This window comes from Bos mutus, chromosome 19, assembly GCF_027580195.1.
Source record: "Bos mutus isolate GX-2022 chromosome 19, NWIPB_WYAK_1.1, whole genome shotgun sequence".
Classification (NCBI taxonomy): domain Eukaryota; kingdom Metazoa; phylum Chordata; class Mammalia; order Artiodactyla; family Bovidae; genus Bos; species Bos mutus.
In genome coordinates, this window is record NC_091635.1 from 39505314 (window position 1) to 39528075 (window position 22762).

The following is a 22762-nucleotide window of genomic DNA, read 5'->3' on the forward strand; positions in this document are numbered from 1 at the left end:
GTCACAGGTTCACTAAGGAAGGTCACAGCCTGGCAGGTAGCAGGTTAACCTAACAGAGAAGCTGGGAAATCCGCCAGGGCTAAGCAGGCGTCTCCCCCTTAGGCAGCCCTACAGGAATAGACAGTGGTAGACTTTCCAGTTCCAATGCCACCCTTTCTTTTACTAGTCCTGGGATCTTGAACACGACGTTCGTCTACTGAGCCTCAGTTTCCCTGTCTGTAGAATGGGGGTAATAATCCAGACCTCAAGGCTCAGTTCAAGGGCATTGAAGGTAGTACCAGAAGACAGCGATCCGAACGCAGGAAGCGCCAGGCGCTGCAGCCCTGGTGTCTCTCACACTCTCGGTCCACCCACCCCAACCCCCACCCCATCGCCGCCTTTCTAACTCCTCTTCCCCCGGGACAGGCGCTTCCGCCTAGCGGGGCGGGATGGCCGGTGGCGCTGGCCAGAGGCTGCGGTCTCGCCTGGCCTGCTTAGCCGCTTAGCCGCCCCCTCCTTCCGCCACCGAGTGGCGGCTCAGGGGGCGTCGGCGGGCATCCCGGGAATGCGGCAGAGCGGCTCGGGCGGGGGTGGCCGGCCAAACCCCTCGGTGCGCGGATTCCCCTCATTCCAGCCGCTAGCCTCGGCGACTAGGCCACGCCCCTTTACCCGCCAGGTCACGCCCCCTTGCCGGCCCCTCCCCTCGGGCCCGCGGGCCACGGCCAGCCGCGCCAACCCGGTGCTTGCACGGCCCTCGGAGCCGTGCTCCCGGTGGGCACCGGCTTTACCCTCTTCCTCCCGTCCCCCAAGTACCTCCCCACTCCAGCTGAGCGGGAGGCTGAGTCCTCTCCGCGCTCTTTCTTTCTGCATTTTCACCCTGGGGGCCTCGCGGAGAGGGCCTCCTCCCGAACGAAGCCCGAAGCTGGTGGCATTTAAGACCCAGCCCCGCCCTTCCGCTCCCACCCATCTCCCAGCTGCGCGCGGTGGCGCTCGGTCCCCTCTGTCCCTCCAGAGGGCCCCATCTCCCAGCTGGCGCCCCCCGCCGCGGGGTCCCGCGGGCTCTGGCCGGGCTGTTGTTTTCAAAGTAATAAGCCTTCCCCAAGAGGCTGCAGCCCGCACCTGCCGCCACCTCACTCCCTCCCCGGGGTGCCTAAGTCCAAGAGTGTGGGCCAGGCTAGGGCTTTGGGTCCTAACCCTGCCTTCTGCCCCCTAGGATAAAGTCGGTGTCTGCATTATTGCACCTCTGGTTCCTTATCTGTCAGGTGCAATGGAGGTGAAGTTGGAGAGCTCTTTCTAATTGGCCGAGGGACACGCCTCAGGGGCTTTCCCTGCTAGATAATAAGTGTGACCTGTCTGACCCAGGACCTGGCTCTGTATGTCTGTTCCCACTGGCTTCCCAGATGACGCTAGTGGTAAAGGACCCGCCTGCCAATGCAGGAGACATTAGAAATGCGGGTTTGATCCCTGGGTGGGGAAGATCCCTTGGAGGACAGCACGACAACCCACTCCAGTATTCTTGGCTGGAGAATCTCATGGACAGAGGAGCCTGGTGGGCTACACAGTCCCTAAGGGTCGCAGAATCAGACATTACTGAAGCGGACTTAGCATTGCATTGAAGAGAGACGTCTGCTCCAAGCCTGTGCAGAGAGTGTCTGGCCAGAGAGGGAAGTAATATTTACTGAGGGTCTGGGAGGTGCCTGGGTGCCTTATCTTAGGCTTCTCAACAGCCGTTTGAGACAGAGGTTAGTCTCATTTCAAGGCTCTAGGAGAGGTTTCCAGAAGTGAAATGACCTGCTGGCAGTCATACTGCTTGTGAGAAGTAGCCCGGCCTTTAGGAAGCACTAGCCATCACACGGGGCTTCCCTGGTGGCTCAGACAGTAAAGAATCTGTCTGCAGTGCGAGACATATGGGTTGGATCGCTGGGTTGGGAAGATCCCCTGGAGGCAGGTATGGCAACCCACTCCAGTAGTTTTGTCTGGAGAATCCCCATGGACAGAGGAGCCTGGAGGGCTACAGTCCATGGGGTCGCAAAGAATCCAACACGACTAAGTGACTAAGCACAGCCATTACACCCCCACCTGCCCTGGGATCTGAGCTAGACTTGTCCTGCAGGCTGCTGCCCACTGCGCACCTAGAGCTCAGCGAGGATGGGGCTGCTGGAGGCTGGTTTGGTTTGGGTAGCTGGAGGGTGTCCAGGGCAGAAAATATGGAAGGATCCAGAGAGGGAGTCCCCCCACCAAACAGAAGAAAAAGAAAGGTGAGGAGCCCTTGGGCGCGGTGGGGGGAGCCTAGTCAGGGTGTCCGGGGTAGGGGGAAGGGTATTGCTCCGAATGCTGGAAATCGGGCCGTGGATTTCCCAGATGGAAAGCTGAGCCCTCCGTGGAGGCCCTACACGAACGACGCTGGGCACAGGCGTCCTGTGGCCGTCTCCCTCCCTGGGGCGAGTGTTCTGTGAACCCAAGAGATTTTCTTGGGTTTAAAGACGTGGGACCCACCCTCCAGACTGTACGGGGTGGGGGGTGGACAGTGTCCCCGCACCGAGGCTCCGCCTGCCTGGGCACGACGGCCGTATTTGGACATTTCGTTCTATTTTTAACTTTCCCGGGACTCGAGGTTGGGGTGGGGGGGGAAATCCTGCTTCCTCCGGGACCCACGGGCCTCTCTGCCTAGTGAGTTGAGTCCCCAGCCTGGCCTAGTGCGCAGTGTAGACACGAGCCCGGAAGTGAGTTCCGGGTCGGTGTAGACGCAGCGGCCGCGCGGGTTCCGGGCCCCACCCCTGGGAGAACCGACGACGTCCCTCCTGGAAAACCTGACTCAGGCGGAGCCCCTGCCCAGCCGGGAGCTCCGCCCCCACTCTGTCCCCACCCACGCCGCTAGATTTCCCCCCGTCCCCCGCACTGAGCGCCTGCCCCACCCCTACCAACTGGAGAGGGACCCCGGAGTCCGAGCCCCGAGCGAGGCGGGGGCGCCTAGGGAGTCCCACGCCTCCGAGCCTAGCGGAGGCGGAACGGGGGGAGGACCGGCCCCTCCCTCGTGACGCCGCCGCCGCCGCCGAACCCCGGGCCGAGGGCGCGGGCCGCGGAGACGGGCGCCTGGCCGACCGGGCAGGATGCGCTACCGGGCGTCGGTGAGCGAGGGGTGCGGGGCAGGGCCGGGGGGGTCCCAGGCGTCCCTGCCGGCCTCGCGGCGCCGCCTCCGCCCCGTCAGGAAGCGGGCGCGGCCCAGGAATTTCGGGTGGAAAAACGTCCCGGAAAGTTGCAGGAGAGTGGAGGCCGAGGCCGGGAGGGCCGCGAGGCGCTCGGACCCAGGTCGGGCCAGTAACTCCCGGGGAAGTCTGAGAGCGCCCAGACCCGCCACCCAGAGGGCAAGGGGGCGGGGGCTTGGGTCAGATTTGGCAGCAGCTTCGGGACAGAATTAGAGAGGTGGAGGGGAGGGCGCTGAGGGGCAGGCCTGGAAGAGGCAGGGCCACGACCAGACCCAAAGGGGTGCCCCCCGCCCAAGATCTGGGTGATCTGCGGTTGGAGGCGACCTGGTGGCCTCTTTGGGGATCCCTATCCCTGCGGCCAGCTTGCTCTTTCTTCCCTGACCCTTGACACTCTTGGTGTCAATTTCCTAGAGCTCTCAGATCCTTTTGAAGAGTGTGGTGAGGGGTGAGGGTCTTGTTGAGCCTGTGCTTCTTCCTACCCTCTGATGGGCTCCAGCTGCCAGCTGGGTTTTCCCTGGTAAAACCCCTGCTCCCTTGAGACTTCTCACGACTCCCAGTGGAGGAGGGTGTCTGGGGAGCCTGGCAGCTGGCGGGGAGGGTGTGGTTCCGCTCTGGGAGGGAGGGCCCCCTTCTGGGGTGAGTGGTGAGCCCAGCTGGGATGTGAGGGTCTCCCTGCCCCTGCCCCAGGGGAATCTCTCTCCTGACGCCTGGTGCAGCCCCTTGCTGGGTCCCTAGACCCTCTCTCTCTCCCTGGAGATTTTGGTGAGTCAGAGGGGGGAGAGACAGCCCCACCCTGCTTGTAGAATTCACTCCATGCGATTTGTCCTACAAAGCACCTGTCACACAAGGCCTAGAGCTAGGGGACTTGAAGTCACCTGGTCTACCTCAACTCCTCCTCCTTGGGATGCCTTCCAGAGAGAGGAGGGGTTTTGTCCCAGGTCAACAGAGCATTCTTTCTTTTATTCTCATGACATCACTCCCCCACCCCTCACTCTCTCTACACAAACCAGCCCCTCCCTGGACTCAGCGGCCTTGGCCCCATGTCCTCTGGGGCCTGTGTGTCCAGTGGCCCGTGTTCCGGCCCACGTGCCCAGGTGGCCTTGCTTCTCGGACCCATGTCCCCAGTGTCCCGTGTGCCAGCTTTCTGTCGTCCAGGCCCTCTCTACCCAGCCTGGGGCACCTGTTTCTCAGGTGTGCCCTGTGTTCGCGTGCCCTGGTTGCCCCCTCAGTCCTCCAGGCTGTGGCGAAGGGGAGAAGAGCCCTTCCCTTGCCCTGCTTCCTCTGACTCTCTCCCGTGGCCCGTCCCTGCAGGCCCTGGGCAGTGACGGGGTGCGGGTCACCATGGAGAGCGCACTGACCGCCCGTGACCGGGTGGGGGTACAGGACTTCGTGCTGCTGGAGAACTTCACCAGTGAGGCCGCCTTCATCGAGAACCTGCGACGGCGCTTCCGGGAGAACCTGATCTACGTGAGGCCGGAGTGGGAAGGCGGAGGGGGCGCGGGGGCCACAGATGCAGGGCTGCAGGGAGTCGGGAGAGCGGCGCCGGGGCCTCTGGGAGAAACTTCTGAGCCTCCTCCTCTGACCCCCAGACCTACATTGGCCCGGTGCTGGTCTCTGTCAACCCCTACCGAGACCTGCAGATCTACAGCCGACAGCACATGGAGCGTTACCGAGGCGTCAGCTTCTATGAGGTTCCACCTCACCTGTGAGTGACACCCCTCTCCCCCCGCCCCCCAGCATCACCACCTGAGATGATTCCACCCACCTTCCCACTTGGGATGAATCACAATTCACATCTCTGAGGAATACCCAGTCCTCACCCAAGGTGAATCTCTCTATTGCATCAGGATCCCCCTAGCCTCCACCCCAACTCACACCCAGGACTATTTTTTTGGCCCTGCCGTGTGGCTTGCGGGATTTTAGTTCCCTGACTGGGAATTGAACCCATGTCCCTTGCAATGGAAGTGTGGAGCCCTAACCACTAAACCACCAGGGAATTCCCACACTACCTGGACATGGCCCTCCCACCTTAGTGACCCTCTGACCTGCACCTCTGAAGGACCTCCCAGCCCTACCTATGAATGACCTCAATCTTCACCTGAATGAATTCCAATCTCCTCACCCATGAGTGAGCCCTTCAATTTTCCATCAGAATATGACTCTCATTCTCAACTGTGAAGGATCTCCCTTGACCCACATCCTGGAGGGGTCACCTGTCCTCAAGGGTACACCCCCAGTCCTTCCTGTGGGATTCCCAGCCCCTGCAGCCACTCGGCCCCCCTGCCCCCTAAGCTCCTGACGGGCCTCTGCCCCAGGTTCGCGGTGGCTGACACTGTCTATCGGGCACTGCGCACGGAGCGCCGGGACCAGGCAGTGATGATCTCTGGGGAAAGCGGGGCAGGCAAGACCGAGGCCACCAAGCGGCTGCTGCAGTTCTATGCCGAGACCTGCCCAGCCCCTGAGCGGGGTGGTGCTGTGCGGGACCGGCTGCTGCAGAGCAACCCGGTGCTGGAGGTGAGAGGACAGCAGCCCCTGGGGGTGGGAGGGGCAGGTGGAGGCCACCAGGCACCCCTCACACCCTGGCCCTTTCCTAGGCCTTTGGCAACGCGAAGACCCTCCGGAACGATAACTCCAGCAGGTTTGGGAAGTACATGGACGTGCAGTTTGACTTCAAGGTACCCATGGGCGGGGCAGGGCAGGGGGAATGGGATTCCCATGTAGTGGGCACCCACTGGCCCGCGTCTTTGGCACCAGTAAACATTTATTGAGCACCTTCTGTGTATCAGGCACTGTTACAAGTGCTAGTGACACAGAAGTGAAACAAAACAGACAGAAATCCTGCCTCCAGGAAGATAAAGAATTTGCCTGCAATGCAGGAGACCCAGCTTCGATCCCTGGGTTGGGAAGATGCCCTGGAGAAGGGAATGGCAACCCACTCCAGTATTCTCGCCTGGAGAATCCAATGGACAGAGGAGCCTGGCAGGCTGTAGTCCATGGGGGTCACAAACAGCAGACATGACTGAACGACCAGCAGGGAGATAGTCCACAGAAAAGTGTAAAGTAGCCAACACATGTCACAGCAAAAAAGAAAATGAGGCAAGGAGAAGGGGCATTGGCTGTTTGAAATAATGCAGATACAGTAGGCATGGAGAAGGTGGCCTTTGGTAAAGCCTTGATGGAGACAGAGAATGAGTTGTGCATACACTCGAGAGGGTCCAGGCAGAGGGCACCACCAGTGCAGAGGTGCGGATGAACAAGATGCTGGATGTGTTTACAGACAGCAAGGAGGCCAGAATGGCTGGAGAAGAGAGCAAGGGGCCAAGGAACAGAAGAGGAGGCTCGATGGTGCGGGTCCTTTTGGGTCTTTGTAAGAATTTTTTTAAAACTCTTGAGCGGAAGTGAGGCAAGAGAATTTTGGGGGATTTTTGTTTGTTTGTGTGGTCATGCCCACATGGCCTGCAGGATTTTAGTTCCCCAACCAGCGACTGAACCCATGTCCCATGCAGTGGAAGTGCAGAGCCTTAACCACTGGACCACCAGGAAAATTCCTGAAAGTTTGAACCATATATATATATATATATATTTTTTTTTTTTTTTTTTTTTTGGCCGGGCCTCATGGCATAATACCTTAGCATATTGCCTTAGTCTCTCAACAAGGTATTGAACCTGTGTCCCCTGCAGTGGAAGTACACTGAAGCGCCAGGGAAGTCCCAAAAGTTTGAAAGAGAAGTGTATTATGACCTCAATTTCCTCTTAAAGTGATCGCTCTGGCTGCTTTGTTGAGAATAAATGGTAGAGACTGAGGCCAAGCAAGAAAATGAGTTAGGAAACTGATGATTATTAGATCTGGGTGACAGATGATGGTGGCTGGGCCCAGTCTGGTGGCTGTAGCTGGATTCTGGATATTCTGAAGGTGAGGGTGGCAGGATTGGCTGGCTGATTGGATGTGAGGTGTGAGAGACAGGGAGGCCCCCAGGAGGACTGCAGACTTCTTGGTCTGAACACCTAGAAGGGTGAGCAGAGTGGGAGGAGGGAGCTGGTTTGAGGAGCAGAGACCAGGACTTAAGTTTCAGACCTGTTGAGTTTGAGATGCTTATGGGACCTCCAGGTGTGACCCACCAGGTAGAAAGAGCATGCATGCATGTGTGCTAAGTGGCTTGTCATGTCTGACTCTTTGCAACCCCATGGACTGTAGCCTGCCAGGCTCCTCTGTCCATAGAATTCTCCAGTCAAGAATACTGGAGCAAGTTGCTATGCCCTCCTCCAGGGGATCTTCCTGACCCAGGGATCAAACCCATGTCTCTTGCATTGGCAGGAGGGTTCTTTACCACTTGTGCCACCTGGGAAGCCCAAGAAAGGGCTTAGCATCCTCATTTCATAGAGGAAGAAATGGGGGCCAGGAGGGGCGACGTGCCTGAGCCCATGCAGCCAGAGCTAAAATTCATACTCTGGAGGGCAGGAGGGGAAGGGGAAGATGGGCTGTGTCCCCTGTCCCCCTGAGCAGTCACCACATCCTGCCCGGCCCGCAGGGTGCCCCCGTGGGTGGCCACATCCTCAGTTACCTCCTGGAGAAGTCCCGGGTGGTGCACCAGAATCACGGGGAGAGGAACTTCCACATCTTCTACCAGCTGCTGGAGGGGGGTGAGGAGGAGACGCTGCGCAGGCTGGGCCTGGAACGGAACCCACAGAGCTACCTGTACCTGGTGAAGGTGAGTAGAGAGGGGCTGGCGGGCAGGACCTGGTGCCACCTAGGGAACCCACCGAGCCAGAGCTGTAACCCCGCTCTGCCCGTGCCACAGGGCCAGTGCGCCAAAGTCTCCTCCATCAACGACAAGAGTGATTGGAAGGTGGTCAGGAAGGCCCTGACTGTCATCGACTTCACCGAGGACGAGGTGGAGGTGAGACCTCTGTCGGGGGCCGGCCCTTTCCTCCTGTCACCCCGTGAAAATCCCAGGCTACCTTTATAGCCTGCTTCTACTCCAGCCGCCGTCTCCTCTCACACGCCTTGCTCCCTCCATTCCCAGCTCCTGCTGACCATCCACATGTGCCCTCCTGGGGCTCTCAGACCCTCCCGTAACCCCCGCCGCCCCTCCCTGTCCCCTCACCCCCATCCAGGACCTGTTAAGCATCGTGGCCAGCGTCCTGCATCTGGGCAACACCCACTTTGCCGCCAGATGAGGAGAGCAACGCCCAGGTCACCACCGAGAACCAGCTCAAGTACCTGACCAGGGTGAGGAGGCGAGCAGAAGGCGAGGGCGGGGCAGCTGGGGCGGGGGGGCTGCACCCTCACCAGCCCCACCCCCTTGGCAGCTCCTTGGTGTGGAAGGCTCAACGCTGCGGGAAGCCCTGACCCACAGGAAGATCATCGCCAAGGGCGAAGAGGTGAGGCCAGGCGGTGGGGGGACAGGTGTTCCAAGGCAGCCCCCGCTCCCATCATCCCCCATTACCCTGGTCTGCTCAGCTGGTCCTCTTAGCAATATCGGGAGCTTATAAGGCAGGTGGCTCAGAGAGGCACAGGGAGGTGGCCAGGGTCACACAGGAAGAGGGTGAGGCTGGAAGGAAGACTGACTTCCAGGAATGAGACCTCTGGTGGGGCCACTGTGTCCTCCCCTGGATGCCGCCCCCTGGCCGGCACCAGGCTCACTGGGGGCAGGGATGGCAGAGTGATCAGTTTGCTGAGTCAAAGGGGCCAGGGGTGGGAAGGGACTGCATTCATCTCCCATCTCACCCTCCACCTGCAGCTCCTGAGCCCGCTGAACCTAGAACAGGCTGCATATGCACGGGACGCCCTCGCCAAGGCTGTGTACAGTCGCACCTTTACCTGGCTGGTCGCGAAGATCAACAGGTCGCTGGCCTCCAAGGTGAGAACTTGGCCCCTGCTACTCCCAAGGTAGCAGGGAGGGCGGTTCAGGGAGGCCAGGGCTGCGAGGTGGCGAACGTGGGGATCCACACCCTTGGTTGGCTGGCCCTAGGATGCCGAGAGCCCCAGCTGGCGGAGCACCACGGTCCTCGGGCTGCTGGACATTTACGGCTTTGAAGTGTTCCAGCACAACAGGTCAGTGCCTCCCCTGACTCTGCCTGTCTCTCCTCCCATCGTCTCCCCTGCCCTGGTCCCTCGCCTCTCTCCCGGCCTCCTTCATTCCTGCCAGTGACTTCCAGCCGCTTGGGTCCCGCTCTATGTTTCTTCCCTCGGCTAGTGCTGGGGCCTTGTTCTGCCCCTCCCCACCTTTCCTGGTCTGGCCCCCTTCCCCCAACTAAAGTACTAAGGACGCCTCTGTCTCCCTCACAGCTTTGAGCAGTTCTGCATCAATTACTGCAATGAGAAGCTACAGCAGCTCTTCATCGAGCTCACCCTCAAGTCAGAGCAGGAGGAGTACGAGGCCGAGGGCATCGCGGTGAGTGCAGGCCGGCCCGCGGGCGGCCCCACGTGCAGCCAAGATCCAGGCCTGGGTGTCCCCAGGGGAGGAGCCTCGACCCCACGGTGATGCCTCCCTCCCCTTGTGCCCCTCAGTGGGAGCCGGTCCAGTATTTCAACAACAAGATTATCTGTGACCTGGTGGAGGAGAAGTTCAAGGGCATCATCTCCATTTTGGTGAGCCATCTGCTCCTCCAGGGCCTCGGGCTGGGGGCTGGGTGGGATGACGTCACCCCTTTCCCCTCGCTCTCCCAGCTGGACAGGCCTGTCTGCAGAGGGCCAGAGTCCTCGGAGCCTGATGAGGGACAGAACAGGGCTGTGTATGGAGGGTGAGGGGAGGCGCTGGCCAGCCCTGGGAGTGTCTGCGCCTCCCTCCGGGGCCCCTGAGTCCCTGTGCTCTCCGGTCCCTCCCCCACACACACCCCTCACCCTCTGCCACCACCCACCCAGGACGAGGAGTGTCTGCGTCCCGGGGAGGCCACGGACCTGACCTTCCTGGAGAAGCTGGAGGACACAATCAAGCAGCATCCACACTTCCTGACGTGAGTGGGGCTGGGGGCTGTCCTGGGCCAGAGCCTGTGGAAGCCTGGGAACCCCCTCACCCATAAAGTGCCAGCCACAAAGAGGTGACCGGGGGAGGTGCCAGTGAAGGCCAGGCACACAGAGCTTCGGCTCCTGGCGCCTCCCGAGTAATAAGCGAGGAACGCCACTTCCTCCTTAACCCGCTCAAGAATGAAACTTGCTAAGGTTTTTTTTTTAGCCTCCTTGCTTGGAAATTCCTTTTTATTTAAGATATCCCGTAAAATGGGATGAGGGGAGAAAAGAAGCAAGCCTCTCTGTCCCAGCTTTGCCTTGCATATTTTGATAATATCACCTCCTCTAACTAGAAGCAACCCCTGGAGGAGGTTTTACTGAGACTTTCAGAGGTACAGCCCTTTGCCGGAGGTTATCTCACATCAAGTCCAGAGTTGGACCTCAGGCCCAGAGCCACAGATTAGTTCCCTGACAAGGAATCGAACCTGACTCCCAGCGGTGAAAGCAGAGTTCTAAGCACTGTACCACCAGGGAATTCCTGAGCAGCTTTTTCTGGAGCGAGCAAGCGAGGAACCCGTTTGTTCCCATTCCCCACGGGCTGCAGCAGGGGTCCCAGTAAAGCCTTGCCTGCAAAAAGAAAGAAAGAAAAACACCTGTTTTTCTGTTTGTAAAAAAAAATCCCTCCTCAGAGAAAAGTTGGAATGTGTGCAAAAGCCACTTGTAAGCCTGTCACCCAGAGGTCACCACTGTTAATAATTTGAGACGTTTTCTTCCTGCCTTTTTCTATATACTTTTTTTTCTTTTTTGTGGTTGAGAGCTTATTGTATATAGGACTCAGGATAACGTTATATCCTGAGTATCTTCCTGTATCATCAAACAGAAAACTTTCCTCAAAACACTTCCTCCGGCGGCTCTAACACACACACACACCACTGCTCTCACCCGGCCTCTCGGGGCCCTGTCCAGCCTCTGGGTTTCTGCTGGGAAAAGAGAATACCTACCCTGGGCCTTAAATCTCTGCCTGGTCTCTCTGGTTAGTTGCTTGGAATTCTTCTTTAAAAGTAGAAAATGGGCTAAAGGGTATAGACATGCTTAAGGCGAGAAGGCAATGGCACCCCACTCCAGTACTCTTGCCTGGAAAGTCCCATGGACGGAGGAGCCTGGTAGGGTGCAGTCCATGCGGTCGAGAAGAGTTGGACACGACCTGAGCGACTTTACTTTCAGTTTTCACTTTCATGCATTGGAGAAGGAAATGGCAACCCACTCCAGTGTTCTTGCCTGGAGAATCCCAGGGACGGGGGAGCCTGGTGGGCTGCCGTCTATGGGGTCGCACAGAGTCGGACACGACTGAAGCGACTTAGCAGCAGCAGCAGCAGCAGTCTCTTGGGGGCTGATTCCATTCTTAAAATGTAGCGGGCAGCACTCAGCACTCTGAGCAGAGCCACGAAACAGCCACTGCTGCTGCTGCTGCTGCTGCTGCTGTCGCTTCAGTCGTGTCTGACTCTGTGCGACCCCATAGACAGCAGCCCACCAGGCTCCCCCGTCCCTGGGATTCTCCAGGCAAGAACACTGGAGTGGGTTGCCATTTCCTTCTCCAATGCATGAAAGTGAAAACTGAAAGTGAAGTCGATCAGTCGTGTCCGACTCTCAGTGACCCCATGGACTGCAGCCTTCTAGGCTCCTCCATCCATGGGATTTTCCAGGCAAGAGTACTGGAGTGGGGTGCCATTGCCTTCTCCAACGCAATAGCCAAAGGCAACACCAAATAGCCCTCCACCCTGCGAGCCCTGGCAGCATGGAGGCTGAGGTCCCGGTCCTGGCGCTGTGTGACCCCGGACAAGGCCATCTACCTCTCTGAGCCTCTGTGGTGGCCTCTGTGCGGGAGGAGGCCCCGCCCTGCTGGTTTCCTAGAGGATGCCTGATTCCTCTCTTGAAGTTTCTTCGGCAGACAGGGGCCTGGCTCAGTCCAGCCATTGGCAGCTTCCTCTCCCTGTCGCCCCAGGCACAAGCTGGCTGACCAGCGAACCAGGAAATCTCTGGACCGCGGGGAGTTCCGCCTCCTGCACTATGCCGGGGAGGTGACCTACAACGTGACCGGTGAGGACCCTAAGGCTGTGTCCCCCCGGGTGGGCTGGGAGAAGGGCTCTGCCTCCCCTCATGTCTGCTCTCTCCCCTCAGGGTTTCTGGATAAAAACAACGACCTTCTCTTCCGGAACCTGAAGGAGGTGAGGAGGACCTCCAGGGGGAGGGCTGGGGGTCTGGGCTCTGAATGATCTCTGCCCCAGAAAGCTGACTGGCCTGTCCCTATGCTTCCTACGTGACCCCTGCCCTGCCCTCACAGACCATGTGCAGCTCGGAGAACCCCATCCTGGGCCAGTGCTTCGACCGGAGTGAGCTCAGCGACAAGAAGCGGCCAGAGACGGTGTGAAGGCGGTGGGACCCCAGGGGGTGTGTGTGTGCACACGCGAGCGGGCCCACTGCCTGCTTGAGCTGGGAGCTGGCAGTGTGTGTGTGTGAGTTCCTGTGTTTGCTGGTGCCTCGGTGCACATCTGTGTGTGTCTGGGAGGCTGCCCGTGGGTGCATCTGTGCCTACTTTGATGGGTGTCTGGGTGTCTAACGTCTCTTAAGTATGGATGCACGCATGTACACCTGTGTCTGTGTGGGTGCTTGCATGCATTCACTCCCCTGCAGCAGACACTTGTGGTGGACATTACTGGACACTTAGGATACAAAAATGAACACATGCTGACCTAGAAATGTGCATGGGTGCTATGGAAGCTTACAATAGGGAGCAGCAAATTGCCTGCGGAAGTAGAAGAGGGGAGGGGAGTCAGGGAAAGCTTCCTGAAGGAGGAAGCCTCTGAGGTAACTTGGGAATGAGTATAGATGCTTGTCAGACGTATGGGAGGGCCCTGCAGAGCCCCACACAGGAGCACAGTCCAAAAAAGACCAGGAAGTGGACCACAAAGTGCCATTTTCAAGGAGAGCGATGGAGGGAAGGCAGATCTGGCCAGTGGTGCCAGATGAGGGGAATGCTCCATCCAGTGAGCTGTGCACAGAGGTGTGGCTGCCAGTCTTGGCAGGGGGAGGGTTAGGGCAGTCTCAGGACGAGCAAGGTCAGGGAGAGGTGGAAGCCAGGGAGCTGCAGGCCAAGACATGCTGGCAGGGAGGCCGTGGAGGCAGAGTGTTGCCCAGAGTCTGACTCCTTGGGACCCTGTCCTCGGTTCCCCAACCTCACCCCTTCCCTGATGGTTCTCAGCCCCACCCTTGTGAGGACACACCCACTCCTGTCCAGGCCTCTCCAGCAAACCAGAGATTCCATTGACCCCTCCCAGGGACCCGCAGCTACTCCAGACCCCACTAGCCTATGATGCACCGACTGTCCAGTGTCGCAGGCATGCATCTCCTATTTCCCTAACTCAAGGCAGGGACCACCCTCCACCCAGTCCTGAAAGACAGAAGCCTGGGCCACATCCCTCATTCCTTAGCCTCCCCCATTGCCCTCATCCTAACAACTGCTGGATCTTGCCAGTTTTTGTTGCCTGAAAACCCCTTCCTTTCAGCCCCTCCCCGTAACCCTTATTCCATTAATAGTCCTCTGAGCCGGTCAGCCTCCTCCCTGGTCTTCTGTCTTCCCACCTGCTCTTACCAACCACCCTCCACCTATGTGCTGTAGAGATACTCCAAAAGGCAGATCTCTTCCTGTCCCTCTCTCCCTCCAGATTCCTCTTTGGCTCCCTATTTCCCTCAGGATAAAGTTCAGTCTCCCTGATGTGGTTCCTGAGTCCTACCATGACCCTGCCTCTCTGATGCTCTTTTCTACTCCCCTCCTAGATCCTTGCATGGCTTGTAGTTCCCTGTGGACACCAAGCCTTCGCTCACTCTGTTGCTCTGCCCCAGTGCTGTTCCTGCCTCCCTTCTGGCTGTCTCCTACTTGTCCTTTCCTTCTTACCTGAAGGGTTATTTCCCGAAGACCCTTCCTGTTACCCCCTACCCCACAGACAGAAAACTTGTAACATTTCACTTGGAAATGCTGCACCATCTTCGTTGGCTTCAGAAATCTGACCTTTGCAGATGCTGCAATGAAGAGTTGTAATTTTAAAAAAAAGGTCTACGAAGGGCTGTGGGAACTGGTGGTATTTTGCCCCAGGAGGGGTGTCTGTGGGGTTCTGCGCAGGGAGGGGCATTTGCAGGGGTCAGTGGCTTCAGCCCAATTACCACCAACCTTCCTGTTGTTCATCTTGGCTGACCAGGTGGCCACCCAATTCAAGATGAGCCTCCTGGAGCTGGTAGAGATCTTGAAGTCAAAGGAGCCTGCCTACGTCCGCTGCATCAAGCCCAATGACTCCAAGCAGCCCGGTAGGCCCTCTGCCCCGTAGGCCGGTGGGGGCTTGGCCTCCCCTGCACAGGCGGGTCAAAGCCCGCTGACCAGCCAGTGATCTCTGCCCCCAGGCCGCTTTGATGAGGTGCTAATCCGGCACCAGGTGAAGTACCTAGGGCTGATGGAGAACCTGCGCGTGCGCAGAGCCGGCTTTGCCTACCGCCGCAAATACGAGGCTTTCCTGCAGAGGTGGGGGCGGGGCCTGGCTTGGCGCCAGGGGGAAGGGCTGGGAGGGTGTGAGCCTCTGAGATCCTGGGCGGGAGGACAGCCCTCAGCTGCGGTGGGAGCCACACCAGGGGCCCCTCCATGCTGCAGGCCTAATGTTAAGCTTGAGAGGGCAAAGACCAGCCCTCCCCATGCCCAGGCCCTGGCCTCACAGAGCAGCTGGTCAGGGGTCCAATGAGGCACGCATTCACATACCTATCACCAGTGGAGACAGTAAGAGCCTGTGAAGGGGACAGAGTTTGCAGTCAGTTCAGAAAGCAACTTCGTTGTTATCCCTGGTCAGGGGTCTGAGGAGTCACCAGGCATGTCTTTCTAGGCCTGTGACCTTAGGCAGATGTTCAGTTCAGTTCAGTCACTCAGTCCTACTCTTTGCGACCCCATGGACTGCAGCATGCCAGGCTCCCCTGTCCGTCACCAACTCCCGGAGCTTACTGAAATTCATGTCCATCAAGTCAGTGATGCCATCCAACCATCTCATCCTCTGTTGGCCCCTTTTCCTCCTGCCTTCAATCTTTCCCAGCATCAGGGTCTTTTCCAATGAGTCAGTTCTTCACATCAGGTGGCCAAAGGATTGGAGTTTCAGCTTCAGCATCAGTCCTTCCAATGAATATTCAGCATTGATTTCCTTTAGGATTGACTGGTTGGATCTCAGATGAGAAACCTCAATTTTCTCATCTTTAAAGTAGGGGTAGTAACAGAGCTACCTCCCCGACTTTCTGTGACCTAAGAGTCAGTGGGACCAGGAAAGCTGGTCTGGTTCCCAGAGAAGAGCGCTGGTGGGGGGCGGGGGCGCTGGGTGCATTTCTGCTCCTCCTGTCACCAGGTACAAGTCACTGTGCCCAGAGACATGGCCCACGTGGACAGGACGGCCCCAGGATGGGGTGACTGTGCTGGTCAGGCACCTGGGCTACAAGCCGGAAGAGTACAAGATGGGCAGGTGAGTGGCGCCCATGCCTGGGGTTTGAGGGCTACGGAGTTGGCAACCAGGGGCTGATCACTGCTGCCCTCCCAGGACCAAGATCTTCATCCGCTTCCCCAAGACCCTGTTTGCCACAGAGGACGCCTTGGAGATCCGACGACAGAGCCTGGGTGAGCGAGGGGCCCCACTCATCCTGTCCAGTGGGGTCTGTTCTGGGAAGTGGGAAAGAAATCGCTGTATTCGGCTGCTTCTCTGGGACGTCTGCCATGTCCACATGGGGCTGCCTGCCTCGTCTGCTCCCAGATACACACTCAGCATGTTCCCACATTGCTTTGCTCCCTCTCTCGCTCTTTTTTTTCTTTTGGCTGTTCTGGGTCTTTGTTGCAATGCGCAGGCTTCTCTGGTTGCACAGCTCAAGCTTAGTTGCCCCACTGTCTGTGGGATCTTAGTTCCCCAACCAAGGATTGAACCTGTGTTCCCTGCATTTGCAAGGCGAAGTCTTAACCACTAGACCAGCCCTTGCCCTTTCCTGTACTCTCCTTCACTTATTTATCCTCGCACTCGAAGCTGGTTCAGCCACTCCCCTTACTCAGTGAGCTCTTAACAGGGCCAGGCCCCCAGCTGGGTCCCTTGCGCTCTGGCCAAGTGACTTTCTTTCCCAACCACAGCCACGAAGATCCAGGCCACCTGGAGGGGCTTTCACTGCCGGCAGAAATTCCTCCGGGTGAAGCGATCAGGTTCGGGCGCCCAGGGGTCTTCAGGACGATGGGGGCCGGGGCTAGGGTGGGCCACTGTGGGAAGAGATAGAGGTCAGCCGTTTGTGGTCTCTGCAGCGATCTGCATCCAGTCGTGGTGGCGAGGAACGCTGGGCCGGAGGAAGGCGGCCAAGAGGAAGTGGGCGGCACAGACCATCCGGCGGTGAGCACTGGGCGCCACGCAGAGGGTGCAGAGCAGAGGGTTGGGGCAGGTCTGCTGCCAGGCTTCTCACCTCCACCCATGTCGGACCCCCGCCCCCAGGCTCATCCAGGGCTTCATCCTGCGCCATGCGCCCCGTTGTCCTGAGAATGCCTTCTTCGTGGACCATGTGCGCACCTCTTTTCTGCTCAACCTTCGACGGCAGCTGCCCCGGAATATTCTGGACACTTCTTGGCCCACGCCCCCACCTGCCCTGCGTGAGGTCCGTGGGCTCTCCCTGCTGACTGGGGGACTACCAATTTACCCAGCAGAGGGACCTAATAACCGTGTGACCCGAGGATCCATGGGAAGGGAAGGGACTTGGAGCTGGGCCATGGAGAGCGAGTTCTTTGTAGAGAAACAATTCAGGAATGGAAGGGTGTCCAGGTTGAAGGGGTGTCACTTAGGCCAAGACCCGATGGTGGGCACGTGCCTGTTGTCTGCAGAGGGAAGGAGCCAGGCTGCCTGGGTGCCCTGACCTCCCTCTCACCCACAGGCCTCAGAGCTGCTGCGGGAGCTGTGCCGGAAGAACATGGTGTGGAAATACTGCCGGAGCATCAGCCCTGAATGGAAGCAGCAGGTATGGGGCTGGGAGGCAGGTACGGGGGGGTGGGGGCAGGGGGGAGCGGTGCTGAAAGAGAGCTGGCCTGGAGGACCTTTGCCCTGACTTACCATGCAACCTTGAATTGATCCAGGCCCTTGTCTGGCCTCCTGTGTGAAGTGGAGACTGGAGTAGATTTTGCAAGGCAAATAAAGTTTATCTTCTAGAGCAGCTGCACTGGACTGGTTGAGGCTACCCAGAGTCTTGTGTTGAAAAGGCTGCAGCATCGGTCTATTAGAATAGTTCCAGAGAGAGACACTGGTGACCGATGGGCCTTGTATTTGCCAACTCAGTATCGGATGATGATGAAGGACCCACCCAGCAGAGTTAACCTGCAGTAGTTTTGGGGGTTTTTTTGCATAATTTTATTTATTTTTGGCTATGCTGGGTCATCATTGCTGTGCTCAGGATTTTCTCTAATTGCACCAAGTGGGGGCTACTCTCCAGTTGCGGTACACAGGCTTCTTGTTGCGGTGGCTTCTCTTGTTGCAGAGCACAGGCTCTGCTGCTAAGTCACTTCAGTCGTGTCCGACTCTGTGCGACCCCATAGATGGCAGCCCACCAGGCTCCCCTGTCCCTGGGATTCTCCAGGCAAGAACACTGGGGTGGGTTGCCATTTCCTTCTCCAGTGCACGAAAGTGAAAAGTGAAAGTGAAGTCGCTCAGTGGCTCTAGGGCTTCAGTAGTTGTGGTTCAATAGTTGTGGCACACCACAGGTTTAGTTGCTCCAAGGTATGTAGGATCTTCTCAGATCAGGGATTAAACTGATGTCCCTTGCATTACAAGGCAGATTCTTAATCACAGGACCGCCAGGGAAGCCCCACAGTAGTTCTGAGTATTAGTATCAGCCAACTTTAAGATCTCAGGCCAGAGCTGAATCTCAGGGGCTCCAGGGCCTGTGATGATGGGAATAATCCCCAAAGTGGGGCCTGGACCCTGACAGCACTGTCATGACCCTTGTGGAGAGGCCACTGCCTCGGTTGGTGGGGACGGGGGTAAGAGAGAGAAGGGGCTGAAGGGGAGTATTGGTGGCAGGGCTTAGCCTCCTGCTTTTGGGTCCAGAGAGAGGGTGAGGGAGGTGGTCTCAGCTCCTGTCTCAGCAGACTCCTGCTCTGCTGTGACGGCCCCACCTCTCTGACATCCCCCGCCCTCCCTGCTGTTGTCTCCTCAGCTGCAGCAAAAGGCCGTTGCGAGTGAGATCTTCAAGGGCAAGAAGGACAATTACCCCCAGAGTGTCCCCAGACTCTTCATCAGCACGCGGCTCGGTGAGCCCCCGCCCCTCCAGTGTGCAAACCCTCCATCAGCAGCCCGGTCCCCTCTCTCCTTCGCTCACGCCCCCTTCGCTCCCCTATCTGGGTTGCAGGTGCAGATGAGATCAACCCCAGAGTGCTGCAGGCCCTGGGCTCGGAGCCCATCCAGGTGAGACCCTGTGGGCAGCCCTCAGCCCCACACAGTTCAGCTGCCCAAGGGCTGCGTGGGTGGGGGGCGGGGCCTGGGCAGGGGGTGAGGAGGCCCCTCACCCACCCTCTGTCCCCAGTACGCCGTGCCCGTCGTGAAGTACGACCGCAAGGGCTACAAGCCGCGCTCCCGGCAGCTGCTGCTGACGCCCAACGCCGTGGTCATTGTGGAGGACGCCAAGGTCAAGCAGAGGATTGAGTACACCAACCTGACCGGTGAGCCTGAGTCCAGGTTGGGTCCATAGAGGGGGCCCTGCTCTGCCCCTTGATCCCTGACCTCTGCCCTTTCCCCCCAGGAATCTCCGTCAGCAGCCTGAGCGACAGCCTCTTTGTGCTCCACGTGCAGCGTGAGGACAATAAGCAGAAGGTGCCCCTTGGGGCCTGGGGAGGCGGGGAGGGGACGGGTCCTCTAAGCGCTGGGCAGGGCCTGACCCCTGTCCCTGTGTGGGCCCCCAGGGGGACGTGGTGCTGCAGAGTGACCACGTGATCGAGACCCTGACCAAGACGGCCCTCAGCGCTGACCGAGTGAACAACATCAACATCAACCAGGGCAGGTGAGGCAGGGAGGGCTGCTGAGCAGGCCGTGCATGCACAGGGCGCAGGCCTTACATACCCGCTTCTCTCCAGCATCACGTTCGCAGGGGGGCCCGGCAGGGATGGCATTATTGACTTCACACCCGGCTCGGAGCTGCTCATCACCAAGGCCAAGAACGGGCACCTGGCTGTGGTGAGTGTGGGGCCAGGGCAGAGCCTCTGGGGGCTGGGCCTTCCTCCCTCGGCCATCCTCACTGTGGGTCTCGATCCAAAGGGCACCCTTCAACCCATTGCCCACTGAGCACCAGAGACCAGTGCAGAGGGTCATAAAGAGGGCAGCATGGGCAGGTGGCAGGGGATATGCTGCTTGGGAAGAGAGGCTCACTCTAGTCGGGGCAGTAGGATCTAAGGGCCGAGTCTCCAGCACCGAGGCCTCCGGACCTGCCCCCTCCCTGCCCCAGCGTGTACTACCAAGTATCTACCTCACAAAGACCAGTGCCCGGAGCACCTCTGCTTCCTGCTCACCTCTGGGCTTCTCCCCTGGTCCCCGCAGGTGGCCCCGCGGCTGAACTCGCGGTGATGAAGGCGCCCAGCGGACCCCTCCCGCCTCCCAGTGCTTTGCTCATCCCCTCCTCCCTTCCCAGCTACCAAAGACTCGAGCTTCCAGACAGGGACCCAGGGACACCTCGAAGCCCACCGACAAACTCCCGCCTCCTGCTCGGCCCTCTCTCGAGGGGGCGGCAGGGGCGCAGGAAGCTGCCCCAGGAGTGGGCCAGGCCGGGCCACAGCAATAGGAAGAGCCGGGGCCAGAGGCAGCCGCGCCAGCCCCACTGCCAATGCCAAATATTTGAGAGAAGGGAACTTTTGCTGAGGTTTTTCTCTGAGATTTTTTTGATGCTTTATAGGAAACTATTTTTTAAAAAAGCCATCTTCCCACCCGTGCCCTCCCCCGTCCCCCCGCCACCGCCAAGACACACTGGATGTGTTTTCCCTGACTCAGCAGGGCAGGGAATGTTGCCGAGAGGGTGGGCGATCTGGGCCCTGGTGCCCTCTTCCCTGCCCAGGCCCCCCTCTTCTCCCCGTTCCCTTGGCACCTTGTCTGTCTGTCTGCCTGTCCACCTGTAGCCCACTCCGACATTCCCCTGGGGGCTAAAACCACCCTTGCCTCCCTCTCCGTCCAGCCTTAAAAATGCCCTTCTAATATCAGCCCAGCCTGAGGACATCCTGGAGTAAAGGCGGGGCTCTCAGAGCGGAGGATTTGGACGACTGGGAGATCACCTAGTTGAGTCTTCTGGTGTGATGGAGCAAGAGATAGAGGCCCAGAGAGGGGAAGGGACTTGCCCAAGGTGATCCAGCAGGTTGGGGCAAAACCAGACTGTCCTCAGCACACCTCACTGCCTCTCCCAGGGACTGGGGGCCCCGTGAAACAGGCTCATGTCTTAAGGGTGCATGTGGCTTCCTGACCAGCAATCAGCCTTGGGGGCCACCAGGTGGGAGGAGCGCTTCCACCTGAGTCCATGCCTTAGGATGACAAACACCTTACCCGTATACTCTGGCCCCAGGTTAAAGACTCGGGGCCTTCACTGGCTCCTGACCCCCTCCCTATCCTGGGAGCCTGGGGAAGGGGCTGGCCTTGGGAGGAGCTGCAGGGGCATCACCTCTTTCTGCTGCTTCTCCCCCACCCCCACCCCCAACTCCCCAGAGGGCCTGGGGGCTGCCCAGCTGCCTCTGCCCTCCTGCGGGTCTCAGCCCACTGCTGACACTTCTGCAATCCAGAGAAACACTAAATAAAGCAATACGTGTTTGCCAATGTTGGTCTCCTTGTGAATGTTAATAAAGGGAAGGACTTCCCTGATGGTCCAGTGGTAAGGACTTCCCTTCCACTGCAGGGGGCATGGGTTCAATCCCTGGTCAGGGAACTAAGATCCCACAGGCCACTTGATGTGGCCAAAAATAATAAAAAGGAGACGACCCCCTAGAAGGCAACCAAGGGTCTTGTATTAATCTCTTTTTCCCAAAAACTTTTTATTTTGTATTGGGGAATAGCCAATTAACAATGTTATGGTAGTTTCAGGTGAACAGCAAAGGGTCTCAGCCATATATATACACGTGTCCATTCTCCCCCAAACCTTCCTCCCATCCAGGCTGCCACGTAACACTGAGCAGAGTTCCAGAGTTCTATACACTGAGTAGGTCCTTGTTGGTTATCCATTTTATTTATTTTTGTTTTTGTTTTTCTTATTCTTTCTTGGTTATCCATTTTGAATAGAGCAGTGTGTACATGACCTTTCTAAAGTCCCTAACTATCCTTTCAGGGGTCTTGTATTATTATAATTTTTGCCTTGTCCCCAGAAGGAGGCTGGGCTCCCTCCCCCAGGAAAAGGGCAGGAGTGGTCAGTAGCTGCAACGTGGCCTTGGCTCTTTCACTGACCGTCCGTGGAAGGGCCACTCAACCTGGCCCTTCCAGGGGGCAGGGGAGGGGGAAACATCAGACAGTGCCTGCCATGTGGCCCTTAGCCCAGCAGGCAGGGCTGGCGGACGGAAACACAGTCCATTTGGGAAGTACAGGCATCAAGGGCACACTGGTGAGAAACTGACTCAGGTAGAGGGTGAGGATTTGTAAACACTTCACAGAGATGACGTTTGAGGTCATCCATCTCAAAGGACAGTCTATGAACTCCCCTGCAAATGACAAACCAAATGCAAAGTGGCTTGAGCAGAAAAGGGCATCTATTAGCGTTAGCAGCCTAACAGTTCCAGGGTAGGTGGCTTCCAGATACTCACTCTCAGGAACGTGTCTGGAGGCTGCATTCTCAGGCCCATTCTCCCCTCGGGTGTGGTGGCAGCAGCAGCCATAGGCAGCCCCAGGCTTTGGTAATTCAGCCTCGAAAGCAGAAAGTATCTCTTTCTCAGTGATTTGAAAGTCTCAGAGGGGCTTCCCATGTAGCTCAGTAGTGAGTAAAGAATCCGCCTGCCAATACAAGAGACGTGGGTTCATTCCCTGATCTAGGAAGATCCCACATGCCGCAAAGCAACTAAGCCCATGTGCCACAACTACTGAGCCTGTGCCTTGGAGCCCAGGAGCCACAACTACTGAGCCCACATCCTGCAACTATAGAAAAGTCCGTGCAGCAATGAAGACCCAGCACAGCCAAAAATAAATAATTAAAAAGAAAGTCTCAGAGCTGATTCTCGGTGGACCAGCTTGAATGATGTGCTCTCCTCTGCCCCAACGGGTGTAGTTTGGGAGCGGAGCTCATTCTGATACATGCCTACTGGACCTGGGTCACATGCCTGCTCCCCCTCAAGACAGAAGCACGAACCACACCTGACCTCAAGGATAGAGACTAGGGAGAGATGATTTCCCTGAAAATCAGATGCTGCCTCCAGAAGAAAGGGAGTAAGTGTTAAAAGCTGCAATTACTGAGCTCCTCCGCAGGCCGTTTTCCCCAAAGGGAGGCGCCTTGTAGGTAGGAGGAATGGCAATGGCACGTGCAGGGTTTAAAGGTCATGAAAGGTTTAATTACGAGTCAGAGTACCTACTGAGGGGTTTAGATT

At 58.1% G+C, this 22762-nt stretch overlaps 1 protein-coding gene across 1 annotated transcript in view; it reads left to right on the forward strand.

The window, feature by feature from the left end:
* The window catches only part of MYO1C (myosin IC), a 24255-nt gene extending 3241 nt beyond the window's left edge, over window positions 1–21014 (forward strand). Inside the window, 32 exon segments of the mRNA XM_005888233.3 lie at window positions 4497–4652; window positions 4775–4890; window positions 5501–5699; window positions 5780–5860; window positions 7715–7894; window positions 7985–8083; window positions 8301–8357; window positions 8359–8415; window positions 8496–8567; window positions 8927–9046; window positions 9158–9240; window positions 9475–9580; window positions 9697–9777; window positions 10051–10142; window positions 12137–12231; window positions 12313–12359; window positions 12476–12556; window positions 14388–14493; window positions 14587–14704; window positions 15564–15677; window positions 15753–15829; window positions 16328–16396; window positions 16493–16577; window positions 16677–16836; window positions 17110–17193; window positions 18385–18478; window positions 18577–18632; window positions 18751–18886; window positions 18967–19037; window positions 19127–19224; window positions 19298–19397; window positions 19758–21014. Coding sequence (XP_005888295.1) covers window positions 4497–4652; window positions 4775–4890; window positions 5501–5699; window positions 5780–5860; window positions 7715–7894; window positions 7985–8083; window positions 8301–8357; window positions 8359–8415; window positions 8496–8567; window positions 8927–9046; window positions 9158–9240; window positions 9475–9580; window positions 9697–9777; window positions 10051–10142; window positions 12137–12231; window positions 12313–12359; window positions 12476–12556; window positions 14388–14493; window positions 14587–14704; window positions 15564–15677; window positions 15753–15829; window positions 16328–16396; window positions 16493–16577; window positions 16677–16836; window positions 17110–17193; window positions 18385–18478; window positions 18577–18632; window positions 18751–18886; window positions 18967–19037; window positions 19127–19224; window positions 19298–19397; window positions 19758–19784 — 3117 coding nt within the window. The 3' untranslated portion in view covers window positions 19785–21014.
* The last annotated feature ends 1748 nt before the right edge of the window (window positions 21015–22762 follow it).